Here is a 19,290-nt window from a genome sequence, read left to right on the forward strand (position 1 = left end):
AGCTGGAATGTACCGAACCGGGCTATGCACGTGTACAGGAGACACCATGCGCTCTACTGTGTAACACGGTGTCTGCCCGTACTCTCGCTCTCCACGGTAAGTACAGGGAGTAGGCGCAGGTCTCCTACCTGACTTCGCCACACTACCCTTTAGCCCCCCCCCCCCCCAAGACATTTTTGGGTTGTACTCGCGGGCTTCCAGCCTCTCTTACGTGCTGCCTCCTCATACCACCGCTCCTGGGCTGTGGCTGCCTCCTTCTCCTCCCGAGAGCGGCGATTCTCTCCAACCTTAGCCCAGGGTCCTTCTCCGTCCATTATTTCCTCCCAAGTCCAGAAATCCTGCGATCGTTGTTGCTGCGTTTTCCCTCGCTGCTTGATCCTTGGTTGGTGGGTGATTCTGTAACGATAGTCGTCATATTCCTCCTCCTCGGACGAGGAGAGGCGAGAAGGATCGGAGGACCAATTTGCAGCGTAGTAATTTGACATAATTAATTTATTTAAATGATAGACGAACACGAAACAACACTTAAGAATTTACAAAATAACAAACGCAGTCAACAGACCTGAACAAACGAACTTACATGACACGAAGAACGCACGAACAGGAAATAGACTACACAAACGAACAAACGAAACAGTCCCGTGTGGTGCAACATACACAGACACGGAAGACAATCACCCACAAACTAACAGTGTAAAACAGCCTACCTATATATGATTATCAATCAGAGGAAATGAATAATACCTGTCCCTGATTGAGAACCATATAAGGCTAATTAACAATCACACTCTCACATAGAACAAACAACACAGACTGCCCATCCCAACTCACGCCCTGACCAACTAAACACAAACAAAAACAAGAGAAAACAGGTCAGGAACGTGACAGAGGGAGTCGTATATCCTCCGCCTTGGGCTCGTCAGAGTCGTGAAAGAAGAAAAAGGATTCTGCTAGTCCATGGTGAGTAATTGCAGTCCTGATGTCCAGAAGTTATTTTCGGTCATAAGAGACGGTAGCGGCATCATTATTTACAAAATGAGTAAAAAATAAGTCACAAACAACGCAGATAAACAAACAAATAACACAATCGGTTGGGGGCATGTAAAACGTCTGCCTTCTGCTCCGGACCCATTTTAATTTACTATGGACTTGGTCTTTTACCACATAGGGGTCTCTTCTGTATACCACCTCTACCTTGTCACAACACAACTGATAGGCTCACACGCATTAAGAAGGAAAGAAATTCCACAATATAACTTTTAACAAGGCACACCTGTCAATTGAAATGCATTCCAGGTGATTACCTCATGAAGCTGGTTGAGAGATTGCCAAGAGTGTGCAAAGCTGTCATCAAGGCAAAGGGTGGCTACTTATTTCATAGTTTTGATGTCTTCATTATTATTCTACAATGTAGAAAATAGTAAACATAAAGAAAAATCCTGGAATGAGTAGGTGTGTCCAAACTTTTGACTGGTACTGTATGGTTTGTTTCCAAGCCCCCCCCCCCCCAAAAAAAAAACCCAACAACAATGTGTTTAGTTTTACTCAAACCACCCAAGCGGCGGATTGGACCCCCTCACAGACTGGATCGAGCTGGCAGGCCGTATGTTAAACCCTCCCCCCCCGGTCTAATGGATGTGTGAATACCCAACTGTAGGAAGAGAATGTGGATGTTGGGTGTGTATGACCCACCTGCAGCGAGAGAATGCGCGTGCTCTCAGACAGCTCACTAGGAAAGTCCATGAGGTCAACCCCAGCACAGTCCACCGCTCCCTCCTCTGTACAGCTACACTCGCCAGGACACACCACCGGCTCCACCTTCGCCACGACCGGTACCAGGAAGGTCTCTATCTCTGTCTCCTCCATGGGATCGTCCTCTTCCTCTTCCTCCTGGGGCTCCAGAGGGGCTTGGCAGTGCACCAGAGCCCAGGCCAGGAGCAACATAGTCAGGCCCTGCAGCAGAGATGTCCTGGCCATGTCTGCTGGTGGTGCCTGGTCGTCTCACTTCTTCAGCTACCTGAGCTACCTGAGCTGCCCTGTACCACCGATGGTCAGATAGGTCTGGAAAACAGTTTAATAACAGTGTATTACATCAAAGCATGGCTAAATTAAGTAGATATTGTGTAATCAGTGCCCATAGATAACATATCACAATTAATGAGGGACACATTTTTTATGTTGCCTTTATAGAGGTTTTCAACAGAAAATAAATGCTTACATTTACATTTTAGTCATTTAGCAGAAGCTTTTATCCAGAGCAACTTACAGTAGTGAGTGCATACATTTTCATACTGAGCAAATAGAGCAATGGTCCTGCATAGCCAAATGATATGTTGACAGGAGATAAAACATAAAAGGATGAAGGTAGCTCATGTTGCTCACATTGTCAGAACAGCAGGCCTCCCGGGGTGGTTAGGTGAAGGAGGACACGACCTGTATTATCTGTGACAATAAAAAAACATCTTCAATTTTAGTTCCACTGCCCCAACAACCAACCCTGGAGTGCTGAGCAGGTCTGGCCACCCCCTGACCACCTGCAAGGACTGATAGGACAACAAACCGTCTGCTTTTTTGTTGAGGATTGTTAGAAATTCTGTTCCTGTTTGGCTTATTTTTCAAATCTGTTCTCTCATACCTTGTGTTGATTTTATGGGTTGACCTACAGCACCCAGCATCCATGTTCTCTTTTATAAAAATGTCTTGTCCAATTCAGGTTGACTATTTTCCATATAGTTGAGTGAAATATACACAAAGTCTGTTGTTGTTTATTTTACAATAAAGACATTGCGGTGCTGCTATTCTTCTCCCAGAAGGCAGAAAGTAGGCTTCCATTGAGATCAGTGCTTTGGTACAGTGTACTACGGTCAGTCAGAAAAGAGCGCTGCAGTGTAGTTAAGTTGCCTTCTCTTGTGCTGATGGACATGTTCCAAACAGGCACTCTGCTCTCCTGGCTAACCTTTAAAAACCATTCATCTACCAGAGAGCGCATAGCACCAGTCTTTCCAATCCCGCTGAGGGACTGGAGAGACACTACTACTTCACCTCTCTCTCTGTGTGTGTGTGTGTGTGTGTGTGTGTGTGTGTGTGTGTGTGTGTGTGTGTGTGTGTGTGTGTGTGTGTGTGTGTGCGTGCGTGCGTGCGTGCGTGCGTGCGTGCGTGCGTGCGTGCGTGCGTGCGTGCGTGCGTGCGTGCGTGCGTGCGTGCGTGCGTGCGTGCGTGCGTGCGTGCGTGCGTGCGTGAGTGAGTGAGTGAGTGAGTGAGTGAGTGAGTGAGTGAGTGAGTGAGTGAGTGAGTGAGTGAGTGAGTGACCTGAGTATAGTGCTGTATCAGAACCAGGGGAATCACAGTGTGTCTGAACACCAGCCAAGTGTCTATGTTCACGTCAGATGAGAAAAACATGTGACCCTGAGTATAGTGCTGTATCCCCCACACACATATGTGCACACATACCACCCACTCTGGCAATAACAAATGCACAACGCATATAGCAGGAATCCATTAAACCCCACATGCACTATGGTACTCATAAACAGACTGATCACATTCTCACACCAACCTAAATGATTAGTTCACGAGCTCAAAAACACAAGAACATTGAATCAATGACTCGAAAGCTGAGAAATTAAAATCTCAGCTATATAATCTTTTTATAAGTTTTACGTGATAGTCTGTAAAAGCTCATACACATCTGGACAGCTGTGCACTTCCACAGCTTACTATTATTCGCTAAGATAATGGTTGGCACTCTGCCACTCAGTCCGTAAACAGTCCAGTCATTCACTACTATAATGCTATATGATTGGTGGCACATTATCAATTCATACAGTCAGCCCATAATGCATTTGGAACATTAGACTCGGTCCACATGAGAGCCATATAACTTGAGCCAGTTTGCTACAGCAGGAAAATCATTCTGCAGCAACAGGAAATGTGAATTATTATGTGGATTATAATTAATGGACATTTTTGTATGGGTTGATACATTTTTCATTAGGGAAAATCAAGTCTGAAATTTCAAAGTAGATATAACAAACTTCAGAAACCTTTTTAAACCTCAAATATGCTATACGTTTAAAATTGCACCATTGCAGATTTCCTGCAACAGGGTGATCAAATGAAGATCTATTTAAAGCTCTGGTCCACATGTTCAAAGTGCCATGAAAGAGTGACTATGGAACTGACAATCATATTCCACCGTAGCATTATCTAACAAGAGCCTAACGTATAAAGTAACAAGGGTGCATGCATAAATACATACTCAAATACTACAGAAGATCTCCAGTATAAATGCATTATTTACCTTCTCTGACAGAGGGAGGTTAGCAGAGACAGAGACAGAGGCAAAGCAGTCTGGTTTCCAGTCCAGCCAGAGACAGTCCCATAGCAGGATAGAGAGGAGCCACAGTAACTACACAGTCACTCCCAGGGCCGGCCCTGGTCAGTTCAGATCCAGATCCCGACCAGATGTGACAGGAGAGTGGGAGTGAGAGAGGGAAAGTTCAGAGAAAGAAGGGGAGAAGGAAAGAGAGAAGAGAGAGAGGGAAAACAGTAAGAGTGAGAGTGGGAGAGGAAACTGAGCTGAAGTACAGCCAAAAGCCCAGAATTCTTTGCTTTCTTTTTTTTGTCGTCTGAGACATGTTTTTACCAATCCCTATATGGTAATGAAAACATTTCATGTTGCAATTAGTTTTGTTCTGTAGAAAGAAAGAAAGAAAGAAAGAAAGAAAGAAAATGTATATACAATACATACAGTATATATGCAGTATCAGTCAAAAGTTTGGACACACCTACTCATTCAAGGGTTTTTCTTAATTCTTACTATTTTCTACATTGTAGAAGAATGAAGACATCTTCTCCTGTTTTCTCAATATATCACATCGAACAACTGCAGTGCTTGAGATTAAAGAAATAAACGCTTTACTAAAGATGAACAAAAATTGCAACCAATATGAGCCTATAAACTGATCAGTATTAGAAAACAAGTATTTATAGAGAACTCGTGTAATCCACATTTATCTTGAAAGGGCATTTCAGAAGACATTTCATATAGACAGGAAACAAGAGTCTGCCAGAAAGAGGCGACAGACAGGATATGGCCTAATAACTCACACGTTGTGTAGAAGGGTCTCTACATAGTCTATACCTCCCATTAGGCGTTATGGTGTTTGTACATCTGCTTTCGGTAAAAATGTCTTTGTATCGCAAATTATGTAAATTCCACCATCAGCAGGCCTATTTTTCCATATTCCCTAAGACACTTCTCAGAGGACAGAGTTATGTCACATAAATTATAGTACTAAACCTGGATCAAAAAATAAATTATAAAGTATGACACAGTGGCTTCCTTCCTGATTCCTATGGCTGTAAACTGTGAATTTAGATAGAAAGAAGTAATTATCACTTTGGGGCAGTTTCCCAGACAGATATTAAGCCTAGTCCTGGACTAAAAAACACTTTCAATGGGGGGGAGGGAGTGTTATGTGTTAAAGGGAAACTCCACTCAAAAACTATCTTTTTGCATTTTTTTTCATAAGTCCGCTGTTGATAGAGTCCCAAAATGTGTTGCATGTCAGCAGTCAAGTTTTCAAGATATTGGACATTCAAGAAGCAAAGTGTCACTGGCCATTTTACACTGATGTAAAATGTATCCACTTTAAAGTGAAGTGAAGAGAGAGTCTGACTAGACTGGCTGTGCACGTCTGCAGAGCCACATTCCCATCTGGGCCTATGAGGCCTTGATTTGGGCCTGTATGCAGGGGTGGAAGTAACAAATTACAAATAATCTTGTTACTGTAATTGAGTAGCTTTTTGAGTAGCTTTTTTTTTTTCAAAGTCAGTCACTTTACTTTTACTTAAGTATGTTCTGAAATAAGTATTGTACTTCACTACCTTATTAAAACCATCCGTTATAGAGTACAATTTTGTAGGCTGTACATAATAGAAGATCATGACGGCACGGAAATTTTGCAACTCTGAGCCAGAAAAAAATGCTCACCGTTGTCTAGTCAGTGACCAATTAAATCAAATTTCACGCATCACGCCAATTAAATCAAGCTGTGCACACAAATTGAACGATGATGGCCGGAAGATTTTCAAAAAGGCAAAAATAACTTAGTTTAGTACGAGACAAGTCGTGAAAGATAGGAATGTTTTTAATCAAAGCAGTATGTGTGAAAACAATGGAGATGGAGGAGACTGTTTAGTTTAAATGAGTTTCATTTATTGCACCAAAGAAAACAAGTGATTAACAACAATACAGATAAAAACAACAACAACAACAAAACGGTGTGCAGGTGTGGTTGGAAGCCCAAGGGCTTATATGGAAACCACAACACAAAAAAGATATATACAATACATAAGTACAAAAATAAAAACGGGTAGTTAAAACAGATAACAAAACTATTAATTATAAATGTATAAATTAACTGATCAGTAATCACAAACATTTTTAAAAGTATTTGTTTTGTTTAAATGTGTGTGTGTAGGTGTGCATGTGAGTGTGTGAGAGTTAGGCTATATGGAGGAGAATACTGAGTAGTTTGCTTCATCAGGCTGACCCCAAGTCTTCGCTTTAAGTTATTGTGAGTATGTGAGAGTTAGGCTATATGGAGGAGATTACTGAGTAGTTTGCTTCATCAGGCTGACCCCAAGTCTTCGCTTTAAGTTATTGTGAGTATGTGAGAGTTAGGCTATATGGAGGAGATTACTGAGTAGTTTGCTTCATCAGGCTGACCCCAAGTCTTCGCTTTAAGTTATTGTGAGTATGTGAGAGTTAGGCTATATGGAGGAGATTACTGAGTAGTTTGCTTCATCAGGCTGACCCCAAGTCTTCGCTTTAAGTTATTGTGAGTATGTGAGAGTTAGGCTATATGGAGGAGATTACTGAGTAGTTTGGTTCATCAGGCTGACCCCAAGTCTTCGCTTTAAGTTATTGAGGGATGATGATGTTTTAGCAATGTGAAGTTAATAATTCCTGAGTATGGTACATCAATGGTTATCGCAGTGTCTTGTGTTGTAACAATGGATTTCAGAATTAACCTGGAAGAATCCATTGAAGGGTTTAGGTAGACTTCTGGGAGGTATGAGTATTTGTAGATGAAAGTGCATAATTGGTGTACATTAGTGTTGTAAATAGACAAGATATTGAGTTTCTTAAACAAAGGTGCAGTTGGAGCCAGGTAATTAGAGGAGATGGCTAGTCTTGAACATTTACTTTGTATGATGAGTAATTTGTGTAGGTAGGAGGCATATGTACTGGCCCAGACAATATTACATTAAATGAGATACGGGTAAATTAAGCTATTATTGTCACACCCTGGCCTTAGTTATCTTTGTTTTCTTTATTATTTTAGTTAGGTCAGGGTGTGACATGGGGGATGTAGGTGTTTTTGTCATGTCTAGGGGTTTTGTATGTTTATGGGGTTTTGTCTAGTCTAGGTGTTTGTATGTCTATGGCTGCCTAGATTGGTTCTCAATTAGAGGCAGCTGTTTATCATTGTCTCTGATAGGGAACCATATTTAGGCAGCCATATTCATTGGGTATGTCGTGGGTGATTGTCTATGTCATTACGTAAGTTGCCTGTGTCTGCACTTGTCGTAGTATAGCTTCACGGTCGTTTTGTTGTTTTGTAAGTCTATTTAAGTATTCTTCGTTACGTTATAATAAATAGAAGAATGTATTTATATCACGCTGCGCCTTGGTCCTCCTCTCTTCAAAGTTACGACGATCAGGACAGAATCACCCACCAAAATCAGACCAAGCAGCGTGAAAGGAGGGAACAGCGCTTTATGGAGGAATGGACCCGGGAAAAGGATGAGCGGAGAACAACCTGGGAAGAGATAGACAGGTGGGCGATCGATCCAGAGAAAGTGCCGGAGCCCACCTGGGATTCGCTGGAGCAGTGCGAGGAGGGTTACAGGATAATGGAGTTGGAGAAAGGAGCACGACGGCGCGGTAGGAAGCCCGAGACGAAACCCCAAAAATTTATTGGACAGTGCCAGTCCCACGCACCAGGCCTCCTGTGCGCCTCCCTAGTCCTGCACCTCCTGTAGCAGCCCCATGTACTAGCTCTCCTGTGGCAGCCCCTCGTACCAGTCCTCCGGTACCGGCGCCACGAACCAGGCCTTCAGTTCCAGCACCCCGCACTTGCCTTGAGGTGCGCGTCCCCAGCCCAGTACCGTGCCAACACTGCGCACCAGGCTTCCTGTGCGTCTCCAGAGCCCTGTACGTCCTGTTTATCCTCCCCGCACTAGCCCTGAGGTGCGTGTCCCCAGCCCGGTACCACCAGTTCCGGCACCACGCACCAGGCTTCCTGTGCGCCTCCAGGGTCCAGTATTCCCTGTTCCTGCTCCCCGCACTAGCCTTGAGGTGCGTGTTCCCAGCCCGGTACCACCAGTTCCGGCACCACGCACCAGGCCTACAGTGCGCCTCGGCAAGCCTGAGCTGCCGTCTGCCCAGCGCCGCCTGAGCTGCCGTCTGCCCAGCGCCGCCTGAGCTGCCCGTCTGCCCAGCGCCGCCTGAGCTGCCCGTCTGTCCAGCGCCGCCTGAGCTGCCCGTCTGTCCAGCGCCGCCTGAGCTGCCCGTCTGTCCAGCGCCGCCTGAGCTGCCCGTCTGTCCAGCGCCGCCTGAGCTGCCCGTCTATCCAGCGTCGCCTGAGCCGCCCGTCTGTCCTGAGCCGTCAGAGCCGCCCGTCTGTCCTGAGCCGTCAAAGCCGCCCGTCTGTCCTGAGCCGTCAAAGCCGCCCGTCTGTCCTGAGCCGCCAGAGCCGTCCGTCAGTCAGGAGCCGCCAGAGCCGTCCGTCAGTCAGGAGCCGCCAGAGCCGCCCGCCAGTCAGGAGCCGCCTGAGCCGCCCGCCAGTCAGGAGCCGCCAGAGCCGCCCGCCAGTCAGGAGCCGCCAGAGCCGCCCGCCAGTCAGGAGCCGCCAGAGCCGCCTGCCAGTCAGGAGCCGCCAGAGCCGCCCGCCAGTCAGGAGCCGCCAGAGAGTCAGGAGCCGCCCGCCAGTCAGGAGCTACCCCTCAGTCATGAGCTGCCCTTCAGTCATGAGCTGCCCTTCAGTCATGAGCTGCCCATCAGTCATGAGCTACCTCTCAGTCATGAGCTGCCCTTCAGTCATGAGCTGCCCTTCAGTCATGAGCTGCCCCTCAGTCATGAGCTGCCCCTCAGTCTGGAGCTGCCCCTCAGTCTAGTGGGGTCATTTAGGAGGGTCGCCGTTCCTAGGAGGCCACCAAAGCGGGGAATGACTATGGTGGAGTGGGGTCCACGTACCCTACCCGAGCCGCTGCCGTAAGAAGGCCCACCCGGACCCTCCCCTTCTGTGTCAGGTGTTGCGGTCGGAGTCCGCACCTTTGGGGGGGGTACTGTCACGCCCTGGCCTTAGTTATCTTTGTTTTCTTTATTATTTTAGTTAGGTCAGGGTGTGACATGGGGGATGTAGGTGTTTTTGTCATGTCTAGGGGTTTTGTATGTTTATGGGGTTTTGTCTAGTCTAGGTGTTTGTATGTCTATGGCTGCCTAGATTGGTTCTCAATTAGAGGCAGCTGTTTATCATTGTCTCTGATTGGGAACCATATTTAGGCAGCCATATTCATTGGGTATGTCGTGGGTGATTGTCTATGTCATTACGTAAGTTGCCTGTGTCTGCACTTGTCGTAGTATAGCTTCACGGTCGTTTTGTTGTTTTGTAAGTCTATTTAAGTATTCTTCGTTACGTTATAATAAATAGAAGAATGTATTTATATCACGCTGCGCCTTGGTCCTCTTCTCTTCAAAGTTACGACGATCGTGACAATTATAGAGAGTTTGGAAGCAAGCCTGATGAGCCAAACCACTAATATGTCTGATGATAGCAACAGATTTCATCACTTTGTTGCAGACAAATAAAAGATGATCTTTCCAGGATAACTTTAAATCAATTAAAACTCAGAGGAAGTGGATGTGACTTGTTCCATTTCATTCCCACCAAATGAGATCTTTTTTTACAATGTTTATTTTTCTTACTAATGAATACAATACATTTAGATTGTTTAACATAAGAAGATAAAACATTTATCTGGAACCATTCAGACAATTTGGCCATGCCTGAGTTGGCTTCACTAATTTGTTCATAAAAATGATCGTGTGATAAAATCAAATTGGTGTCGTCAGCAAAGAGAAATGTGAAGTACATTAGAAGACACAGCAGCAAGGTCATTGATATAGATTGGGAATAACAAAGGTCCAATTATCGAACCCTGTGGCACGCCACAGGATATCTTGGCTCTGGTAGACGCACAGCCGGTTGCATAAACAAATTGTCCTTTAACCAATTATATGAATATTCATGAAAACCGTAATAATGCAATTTAGAAAGTAATATTTCATGATCAACAGTGTCAAAGGCTTTCTATAAATTTAAAAACATGCAAAGAGCGTATTCATTGTTGTTAAGGACTGTAAAGGTCTGATCCACAAGTTGCAAAAGAGCCATATCTGTGGAGTAGTTTTTACAAAAAACATATTTGTGCTCATATAGAACACAGTGTTGATTTAAATGTTTAAACATACTATTATAAACCATTTTTCTAGGATTGTTGAAAAACATGGTAGTACAGATATTGGGCGATAATTTGTAAAAGATCTTGGATCACCGGATTTATAGAGGGGGATAACTTTGGCAATTTTAAAATCTTTAGGAACAGTACCAGTTTGCTGTGACCAGTTCTCTTTCAAGCACAGTAGAGGCGACGTAATGCAAGCTTTGCTTATCCACGATGGTGAAGATGGCAGCCTACAATAACTCTGCCTCAAACTTGAGAAAACATTGTAGAGGTAAGATAACTAGCTAGCTATGAATGACGAAAACTGTGTTTCATGGATGGCTTTGGCAGCTGGCTATCTAATAGTCTAACTTATGTAAGTTAGCGTTAGCCTAGTTGTCAAGAATACTAAAGTTAGCAAGCTATCCTTGCAGCCAGATGCGCAACTTTGTTTTTAGAAGTGGCGGGGACATAATAGTTTTTTTATCCAGTCGGATAAACACTCGAAACAGCCTACCCGACCGCTCAGAGGTGTCCGTGTGGCCCTAAAGCAGACCGTTGCCTCGTTTTGTGACACATTACAATTACAAAACTAGGGGGGTGCAATTTCATAACGTGGGGGGACATGTCTCCCCCGTCCCCAGTGAAAGTTGCGCCCCTGCTTGCAGCTAAGTTAGCTGGCTAGCTACATGGCTAACCAACACTTGATGATGATAGCCATTATGGCTAGCACTTCAATGTCCCTATGTGTGGCACCCATGGCTATCCAACTCAATGGATTCTCCATTCACTGAGCAGACAGGACATTGGATTCAGGGAAATTGAAAGGGGGAGGGGTTTGCCTCTTCCTCAACAGCACATGGTGTGCTGACACTGGCGCAGTGGAAGTTTCGACCCATTGTTCACCCATCTTGGAATAGTTGATAGTCAAATGCAGACCCTTCTACCTCCCGAGAGTTTTCATCTTTTATCGTGACTGCTGTATATATTCCACCTCAGGACAATAAAAACAACAAGCTGGCACTTAACAAACTCTACGAGGCTATAAACAAGCAGCAAACCGTGTACCCGGAGGCTGCTTTGCCAGTGATTTCAATTCTGCGTCATTAAGACACATATTGCCCAACTTCAATCAACACTTCTCCTTCGCCACCAGGGGCAATAAAGTCCTAGACCACTGTTACTCTACCCACAAGCAAGCATACAAGGCCCTCCCTCGTCCCCCCTTCGGGCAAATCAGATCATGACTCTAAATCAAATCAAATCAAATTTTATTTGTCACATACACATGGTTAGCAGATGTTAATGCGAGTGTAGCGAAATGCTTGTGCTTCTAGTTCCGACAATGCAGTAATAACCAACAAGTAATCTAACCTAACAATTCCACAACTACTACCTTATACACACAAGTGTAAAGGGATAAAGAATATGTACATAAAGATATATGAATGAGTGATGGTACAGATCGGCATAGGCAAGATGTAGTAGATGGTATAGTGTACAGTCTATACATATGAGATGAGTAATGTAGGGTATGTAAACATAAAGTGGCATAGTTTAAAGTGGCTAGTGATACATGTATTACATAAAGATGGCAAGATGCAGTGGATGATATACAGTACAGTATATACATATACATATGAGATGAGTAATGTAGGGTATGTAAACATTATATTAAGTGGCATTGTTTAAAGTGGCTAGTGATACATTTTTACATAATTTCCATCAATTCCCATTATTAAAGTGGCTGGAGTTGAGTCAGTATGTTGGCAGCGGCCACTAAATGTTAGTGGTGGCTGTTTAACAGTCTGATGGTCTTGAGATAGAAGCTGTTTTTCAGTCTCTCGGTCCCTGCTTTGATGCACCTGTACTGACCTCGCCTTCTGGATGATAGCGGGGTGAACAGGCAGTGGCTCGGGTGGTTGTTGTCCTTGATGATCTTTATGGCCTTCCTGTGACATCGGGTGGTGTAGGTGTCCTGGAGGGCAGGTAGTTTGCCCCCGGTGATGCGTTGTGCAGACCTCACTACCCTCTGGAGAGCCTTACGGTTGTGGGCGGAGCAGTTGCCGTACCAGGCGGTGATACAGCCCGACAGGATGCTCTCGATTGTGCATCTGTAGAAGTTTGTGAGTGCTTTTGGTGACAAGCCGAATTTCTTCAGCCTCCTGAGGTTGAAGAGGCGCTGCTGCGCCTTCTTCACAACGCTGTCTGTGTGGGTGGACCAATTCAGTTTGTCCGTGATGTGTACACCGAGGAACTTAAAACTTTCCACCTTCTCCACTACTGCCCCGTCGATGTGGATAGGGGGCTGCTCCCTCTGCTGTTTCCTGAAGTCCACAATCATCTCCTTTGTTTTGTTGACGTTGAGTGTGAGGTTATTTTCCTGACACCACACTCCGAGGGCCCTCACCTCCTCCCTGTAGGCCGTCTCGTCGTTGTTGGTAATCAAGCCTACCACTGTAGTGTCGTCCGCAAACTTGATGATTGAGTTGGAGGCGTGCATGGCCACGCAGTCGTGGGTGAACAGGGAGTACAGGAGAGGGCTGAGAACGCACCCTTGTGGGGCCCCAGTGTTGAGGATCAGCGGGGTGGAGATGTTGTTACCTATCCTCACCACCTGGGGGCGGCCCGTCAGGAAGTCCAGGACCCAGTTGCACAGGGCGGGGTCGAGACCCAAGGTCTCGAGCTTGATGACGAGTTTGGAGGGTACTATAGTGTTAAATGCTGAGCTGTAGTCGATGAACAGCATTCTCACATAGGTATTCCTCTTGTCCAGATGGGTTAGGGCAGTGTGCAGTGTGGTTGCGATTGCGTCGTCTGTGGACCTATTGGGTCGGTAAGCAAATTGGAGTGGGTCTAGGGTGTCAGATAGGGTGGAGGTGATATGGTCCTTGACTAGTCTCTCAAAGCACTTCATGATGCCGGAAGTGAGTGCTACGGGGCGGTAGTCGTTTAGCTCAGTTACCTTAGCTTTCTTGGGAACAGGAACAATGGTGGCCCTCTTGAAGCATGTGGGAACAGCAGACTGGGATAAGGATTGATTGAATATGTCCTTAAACACACCAGCCAGCTGGTCTGCGCATGCTCTGAGGACGCGGCTGGGAATGCCGTCTGGGCCTGCAGCCTTGCGAGGGTTAACACGTTTAAATGTTTTACTCACCTCGGCTGCAGTGAAGAAGAGCCCGCAGGTTTTGGTAGCGGGCCGTGTCAGTGGCACTGTATTGTCCTCAAAGCGAGCAAAAAAGTTATTTAGTCTGTCTGGGAGCAAGACATCCTGGTCCGCGACGGGGCTGGTTTTCTTTTTGTAATCCGTGATTGACTGTAGACCCTGCCACATACCTCTTGTGTCTGAGCTGTTGAATTGCGACTCTACTTTGTCTCTCTACTGGGACTTAGCTTGTTTGATTGCCTTGCGGAGGGAATAGCTACACTGTTTGTATTCGGTCATGTTTCCGGTCACCTTGCCCTGGTTAAAAGCAGTGGTTCGCGCTTTCAGTTTCACGCGAATGCTGCCATCAATCCACGGTTTCTGGTTTGGGAATGTTTTAATCGTTGCTGTGGGTACGACATCGTCAATGCACTTTCTAATGAACTCGCTCACCGAATCAGCATATTCGTCAATGTTGTTGTTGGACGCAATGCGGAACATATCCCAATCCACGTGATCGAAGCAGTCTTGAAGCGTGGAATCAGATTGGTCGGACCAGCGTTGAACAGACCTGAGCGTGGGAGCTTGCTGTTTTAGTTTCTGTTTGTAGGCTGGAAGCAACAAAATGGAGTCGTGGTCAGCTTTTCCGAAAGGAGGGCGGGGGAGGGCCTTATATGCGTCGCGGAAGTTAGTATAACAATGATCCAAGGTTTCACCAGCCCTGGTAGCACAATCGATATGCTGATAGAATTTAGGGAGTTTTGTTTTCAGATTAGCCTTGTTAAAACCTTTTGTTTTCACTTTGTAAAAAATCGTTCCCAAATTAAACTGCCTCGTACTCAATTCTTGCTTGTACAATATGCATATTATTATTACTATTGGATAGAAAACACTCTCTAGTTTCTAAAACCGTTTGAATTATATCTGTGAGTAAAACAGAACTCATTTTGCAGCAAACTTCCAGTCAGGAAGTGAAAAATCTGAACTCGGGGGCTCTGTTCCAGGGCCATCCTATTAATTTGCCTGAAATCTATGGATCTACATGCACTGCATACGCCTTCCACTAGATGGCAATAGGCAGTGAGAGGTGGAATGGGGTGTATAGCTTGATCTGAGGCCGAACAAGACCTCTTGGAATGACGTGACCACTTTTTCCTTTGTTCAGCAAGGCGCGAGAAGGAACCCTGGATTGCGTTCTGAAAAGCTTTCGTTATAGACTTTAGATATCTCCGGCTCTGATTTTATTTGATATATGTGTTAAAAACATCATAAAGTAGTTATTTTAAACCGAGTTATATCAGTTTATATCAGTTTATTGCGATTTTCGGCATTTTATTTTCTTTGCGTTATGGTGAAGTTGGACACTCCTGCGCCACATGGCTAGCTTTGGTTGCTAATTCGACAGATGAAGAGGACATTCTACAACCAAACAACGATTATTCTGGACAAAGGACCCCTTGTACAAGATTCTGATGGAAGCTCATCAAAAGTAGGAACCATTTATGATGTTATTTCGTATTTCTGTCGAAAATGTGTAGTCGTATTTTTCGCCCTGATTTTGGCCGCTGTCTCGCTATAACGTAAGCTGTATGTCGTACTAAAGTTATTTTTTTTTATCTAACACAGCGGTTGCATTAAGAACTAGTGTATCTTTCATTTGCTGTCCAACATGTATTTTTTTGTAAAGTTTATGATTAGTTATTTGATTAGATTAGGTGTCTCTCCAAGATTTCTCCAGACAATTTTTTTGCATTTTGACTACGTATTCACATTGTAAAACCACGATTTGTGCCGCTAAATATGCACATTTTCGAACAAACCATATATGTATTGTGTAATATGATGTTATAGGACTGTCATCTGATGAAGATTGTGAAGGTTAGTGAATAAATTTATATCTTTTGCTGGTTTTTTCGCTGTCGCTACCGTTGCGTTGAATGAATGCTGTTGTGTGGTTGGCTATTGTAGTAAGCTAATATAATGCTATATTGTGTTTTCGCTGTAAAACACTTAAAAAATCTGAAATATTGGCTGGATTCACAAGATGTTTGTCTTTCATTTGCTGTACACCATGTATTTTTCATAAATGTTTTATGATGAGTATTTAGGTATTTCACGTTGGTCTGTAGTTATTCTAGCTGCTTTGGTGAGATTTGTGATGGTGGCTGCAATGTAAAACTATGATTTATACCTGAAATATGCACATTTTTCGAACAAAACATATACTATACAATAAATCTGTTATAAGACTGTCATCTGATGAAGTTGTTTCTTGGTTAGTGACTATTTATATCTTTATTTGGTCGAATTTGTGATAGCTACCTATGCGGTAAAAAAATTGTGAAAATATGCGGTTGAGTCTTTTGGTATCGTGGTTAGCTAATAGAAATACATATTGTGTTTTCGCTGTAAAACATTTTAAAAATCGGAAATGATGGCTGGATTCACAAGATGTGAATCCAGCCGTGCTCGGATTTCATCAACCTTATTGTCAAGAGACTGGACATTGGCGAGTAGTATGCTAGGGAGTGGAGCGCGATGTGCCCGTCTCCGAAGCCTGACCAGGAGACCGCCTCGTTTGCCCCTTTTTCGGCGTCGTTGTTTAGGGTCACCGGCTGGGATCAGATCCATTGTATTGGGTGGAAGGCAAAACACCAGATCCGCTTCGGGAGAGTCATATTCCTGGTTGTAACGATGGTGAGTTGACGTTGCTCTTATATTCAGGAGTTCCTCCCGACTGTATGTAATGAAACCTAAGATTACCTGGGGTACCAATGTAAGGAATAACACATAAAACAACAAAATACTGCATAGTTTCCTAGGAACGCGAAGCGAGGCGGCCATCTCAGTCGGCGCCGGCATGTGTCTATACTCCTGCTTCCTGTTTACAAGTAGAAGCTCAAACAGTGATGCGCTCCATTGAGAAATGGTCCTCCGTTTTGGAGGCTATGCTACAAGACTGCTTTGCTGATTCTCTCCGAGGCCAAAGTAAGGTATACATTTTATTGTGTATTTTACCCCCTTTTTCGATCTTGTCTCAACCCTGAAACTCCCCAAAGGGCTCGGGAGGTGATGGTCGAGTCATGCGTCCTCAAAAACATGACCCGCAAAACCGCACTTCTTAACCTACTAGCGCTAGGGGTCAGAATTGTTTTCATCTTAAAATAACGTTCCCAAGGTAAACGGACATTTTCTCTGGCCCAGATCGTAGAATATGCATATCATTTACAGATTAGGAAAGAAAACACTCCAAAGTTTCCAAAACTGTCAAAATAAATCACTAAAGACTTAAAATGGTCCAAACACATGCAAAGAGTCGTGACGAAGGCACGACAGCGACCTCTTCCCCCTCAGGAGGTTGAAAAGATTTGGCTCAAATCCTCAAAAACTTCTACAGCTGTACCATTGACAGCATCTTGACTGGCTGCATCACTGCTTGGTATGGCAACTGCACCACCCCGATGGCATGGAGCTACAGAGGGTGGTGCGGACAGCCCAGTACATCACTGGAGCTGAGCTCCCTGCCATCCAGGACCTCTACAGTGCATTTGGAAAGTATTCAGACCACTTCCCTTTTCCACATTTTGTTACATTACAGCCTTGTTCTACATTTTTCCCCCCTCATCAATCTACACACAATATCCCAAAATGATAAATCGAAAACAGATTTTTTGACATTTTAGCAACAACAAAAAACACAAAAATAAAATACCTTATTTACATAAGTATTCAGACCCTTTGCTATGAGACTTGAAATTGAGCTCAGGTGCATCCTGTTTCCATTAATCATCCTTTAGATGTTTTTCTACAACTTGATTGAAGTCCACCTGATGTAAATTCAATTGATTGAACATGATTTATGGGCTCCCGAGTGGCGCAGTGGTCTAAGACACTGCATTTCAATGCAAGAGGCGATACTGCAGTACCTGGATTGAATCCAGGCTGCATCACATCTGGCCGTGATTGGGAGTCCCATAGGGCGACGCGCAATTGGCCCACATCGTCTCCGGGGTAGGCTGTCATTGTAAATAAGAATTTGTTCTTAACTGACTAGTCTAGTTAAATAAAGGTTAAATTTTTTTTAAATAATTGGGAAAGGCACACAATGAGAACTTGTTCTCAACTAGCCTACCTGGTTAAATAAAGGTGAAATATAAAATAAAACACACCTGTCTATACAGTGCACTCAGAAAGTATTCCAACTGGTGCGAAGGTTCACCTTCTAACAGAACAATGACCTTAAGCATACAGTCAAGACAACGCAGGAGTGGCTTCGTGATAAGTTTCTGAATGTCCTTGAGTAGCCCAGCCAGAGCCAGGACTTGAACCCGATTGAACATCTCTGGAGACCTGAAAATAGCTGTGCAGCAACGCTTCCCATCCACCCTGACAGAGCTTGAGAGGATATCCAGAGAAGAATTGGAGGGTTATACAATTGCACAAATTGCACAAATTTCTAAAAGCCTGTTTTTGATTTGTCATTATGGGGTATTGTGTGTAGATTGATGCGGATAAAATCTATTTAATCAATTTTAGAATAAAGCTGTAAAGTAACCAAATGTGGAAACAGTCAAGGGGTCTGAATACTTTCAGAATGCATTGTATATCAAGCGGTGTGAAAGGAAGACCCAGACAATTGTTAAAGACTCCAGCCACCCAAGCCATAGGCTGTTCTCTCTGCTTCCGCACAGAAAGCAGTACCGGAGCATCAAGTCTGACACCAACAGGTTCCTGAACAGCTTCTATACCGAAGCCATAAGACTGCTAAATAGGTAACAAAATGGCTACACAGACTATCTGCATTGACCCTTCTATTTTATATTTGCAGTATCTCTATGCACACTCACTCTATGCACATTCTACACCCTCACTCACACTGCAACACAAACACACATTTCATTTGCTCACACACACAACACACACACACACACACACACATGCAACTCTGTTTATCATATATCTTGATGCCTAGTCATCTTACTCTATACATATCTAACCCTACCACTCCAGTATCCCTACACATTGTAAAGATGGTACTGGAACTGACCCTGGAACCCCCCCCCCCATATAGCTCACTTAATTTGTGTTCTTCTTTTTTCTATTTCTTGTGTTTTGTTGTACTTGACTTTTTAATTACATTTTTTTATAGTACTACTGCATTGTTGGGAAAGAGTAAGCAAAAAGGCATTTCACTTTTTTAGTGCACGAGACAATAGAAACTTGAAACTTGTTGGACTGCTTTTCACTGCAAAGCAAGCCAGGATAAACTCGATTCACTTTGAAAATCAGCGCCTGCTGAAACTGAACAGCAAGTTCTGAGAAGTGAAGGCGTTTGAACAGAACTCCTTTGTTTTTGCTCAAGAAACACTACATAACCTAATGTACTCTGTACATGTTTATCAATCTAATGAATCATCTATAGCCCTTTTTCTATTTTAGGTGGCTTTGCACATTCATTTTGTGTTTCCATGATGTTCACAGTACTTCTACTTGAGTCGGATAGTACAGTTTCCACCCCTGCCCATATGTATGAAGAGCCTCAGAGCGTTGATCCACAATCATTTTCACCTTTCATAATGAATAATAATATATGCACAGGGGGATCTGATCCTAGATCTGCACTTCAA

At 44.1% G+C, this 19,290-nt stretch overlaps 1 protein-coding gene across 1 annotated transcript in view; it reads right to left on the minus strand.

Moving 5' to 3' along the window:
• Positions 1 to 4,536, minus strand: part of podn (podocan) — a 42,103-nt gene extending 37,567 nt beyond the window's left edge. Inside the window, exons 1-3 of the mRNA XM_071346143.1 lie at positions 4,301 to 4,536; positions 2,383 to 2,442; positions 1,693 to 2,061 (exon numbers count right to left, since the gene is read on the minus strand). Coding sequence (XP_071202244.1) covers positions 1,693 to 1,977 — 285 coding nt within the window. The 5' untranslated portion in view covers positions 1,978 to 2,061; positions 2,383 to 2,442; positions 4,301 to 4,536. The remainder of the gene's footprint in view (positions 1 to 1,692; positions 2,062 to 2,382; positions 2,443 to 4,300) is intronic.
• Positions 4,537 to 19,290: the final 14,754 nt, after the last annotated feature.

Source organism: Salvelinus alpinus, chromosome 16 (assembly GCF_045679555.1).
Source record: "Salvelinus alpinus chromosome 16, SLU_Salpinus.1, whole genome shotgun sequence".
Lineage (NCBI taxonomy): Eukaryota > Metazoa > Chordata > Actinopteri > Salmoniformes > Salmonidae > Salvelinus > Salvelinus alpinus.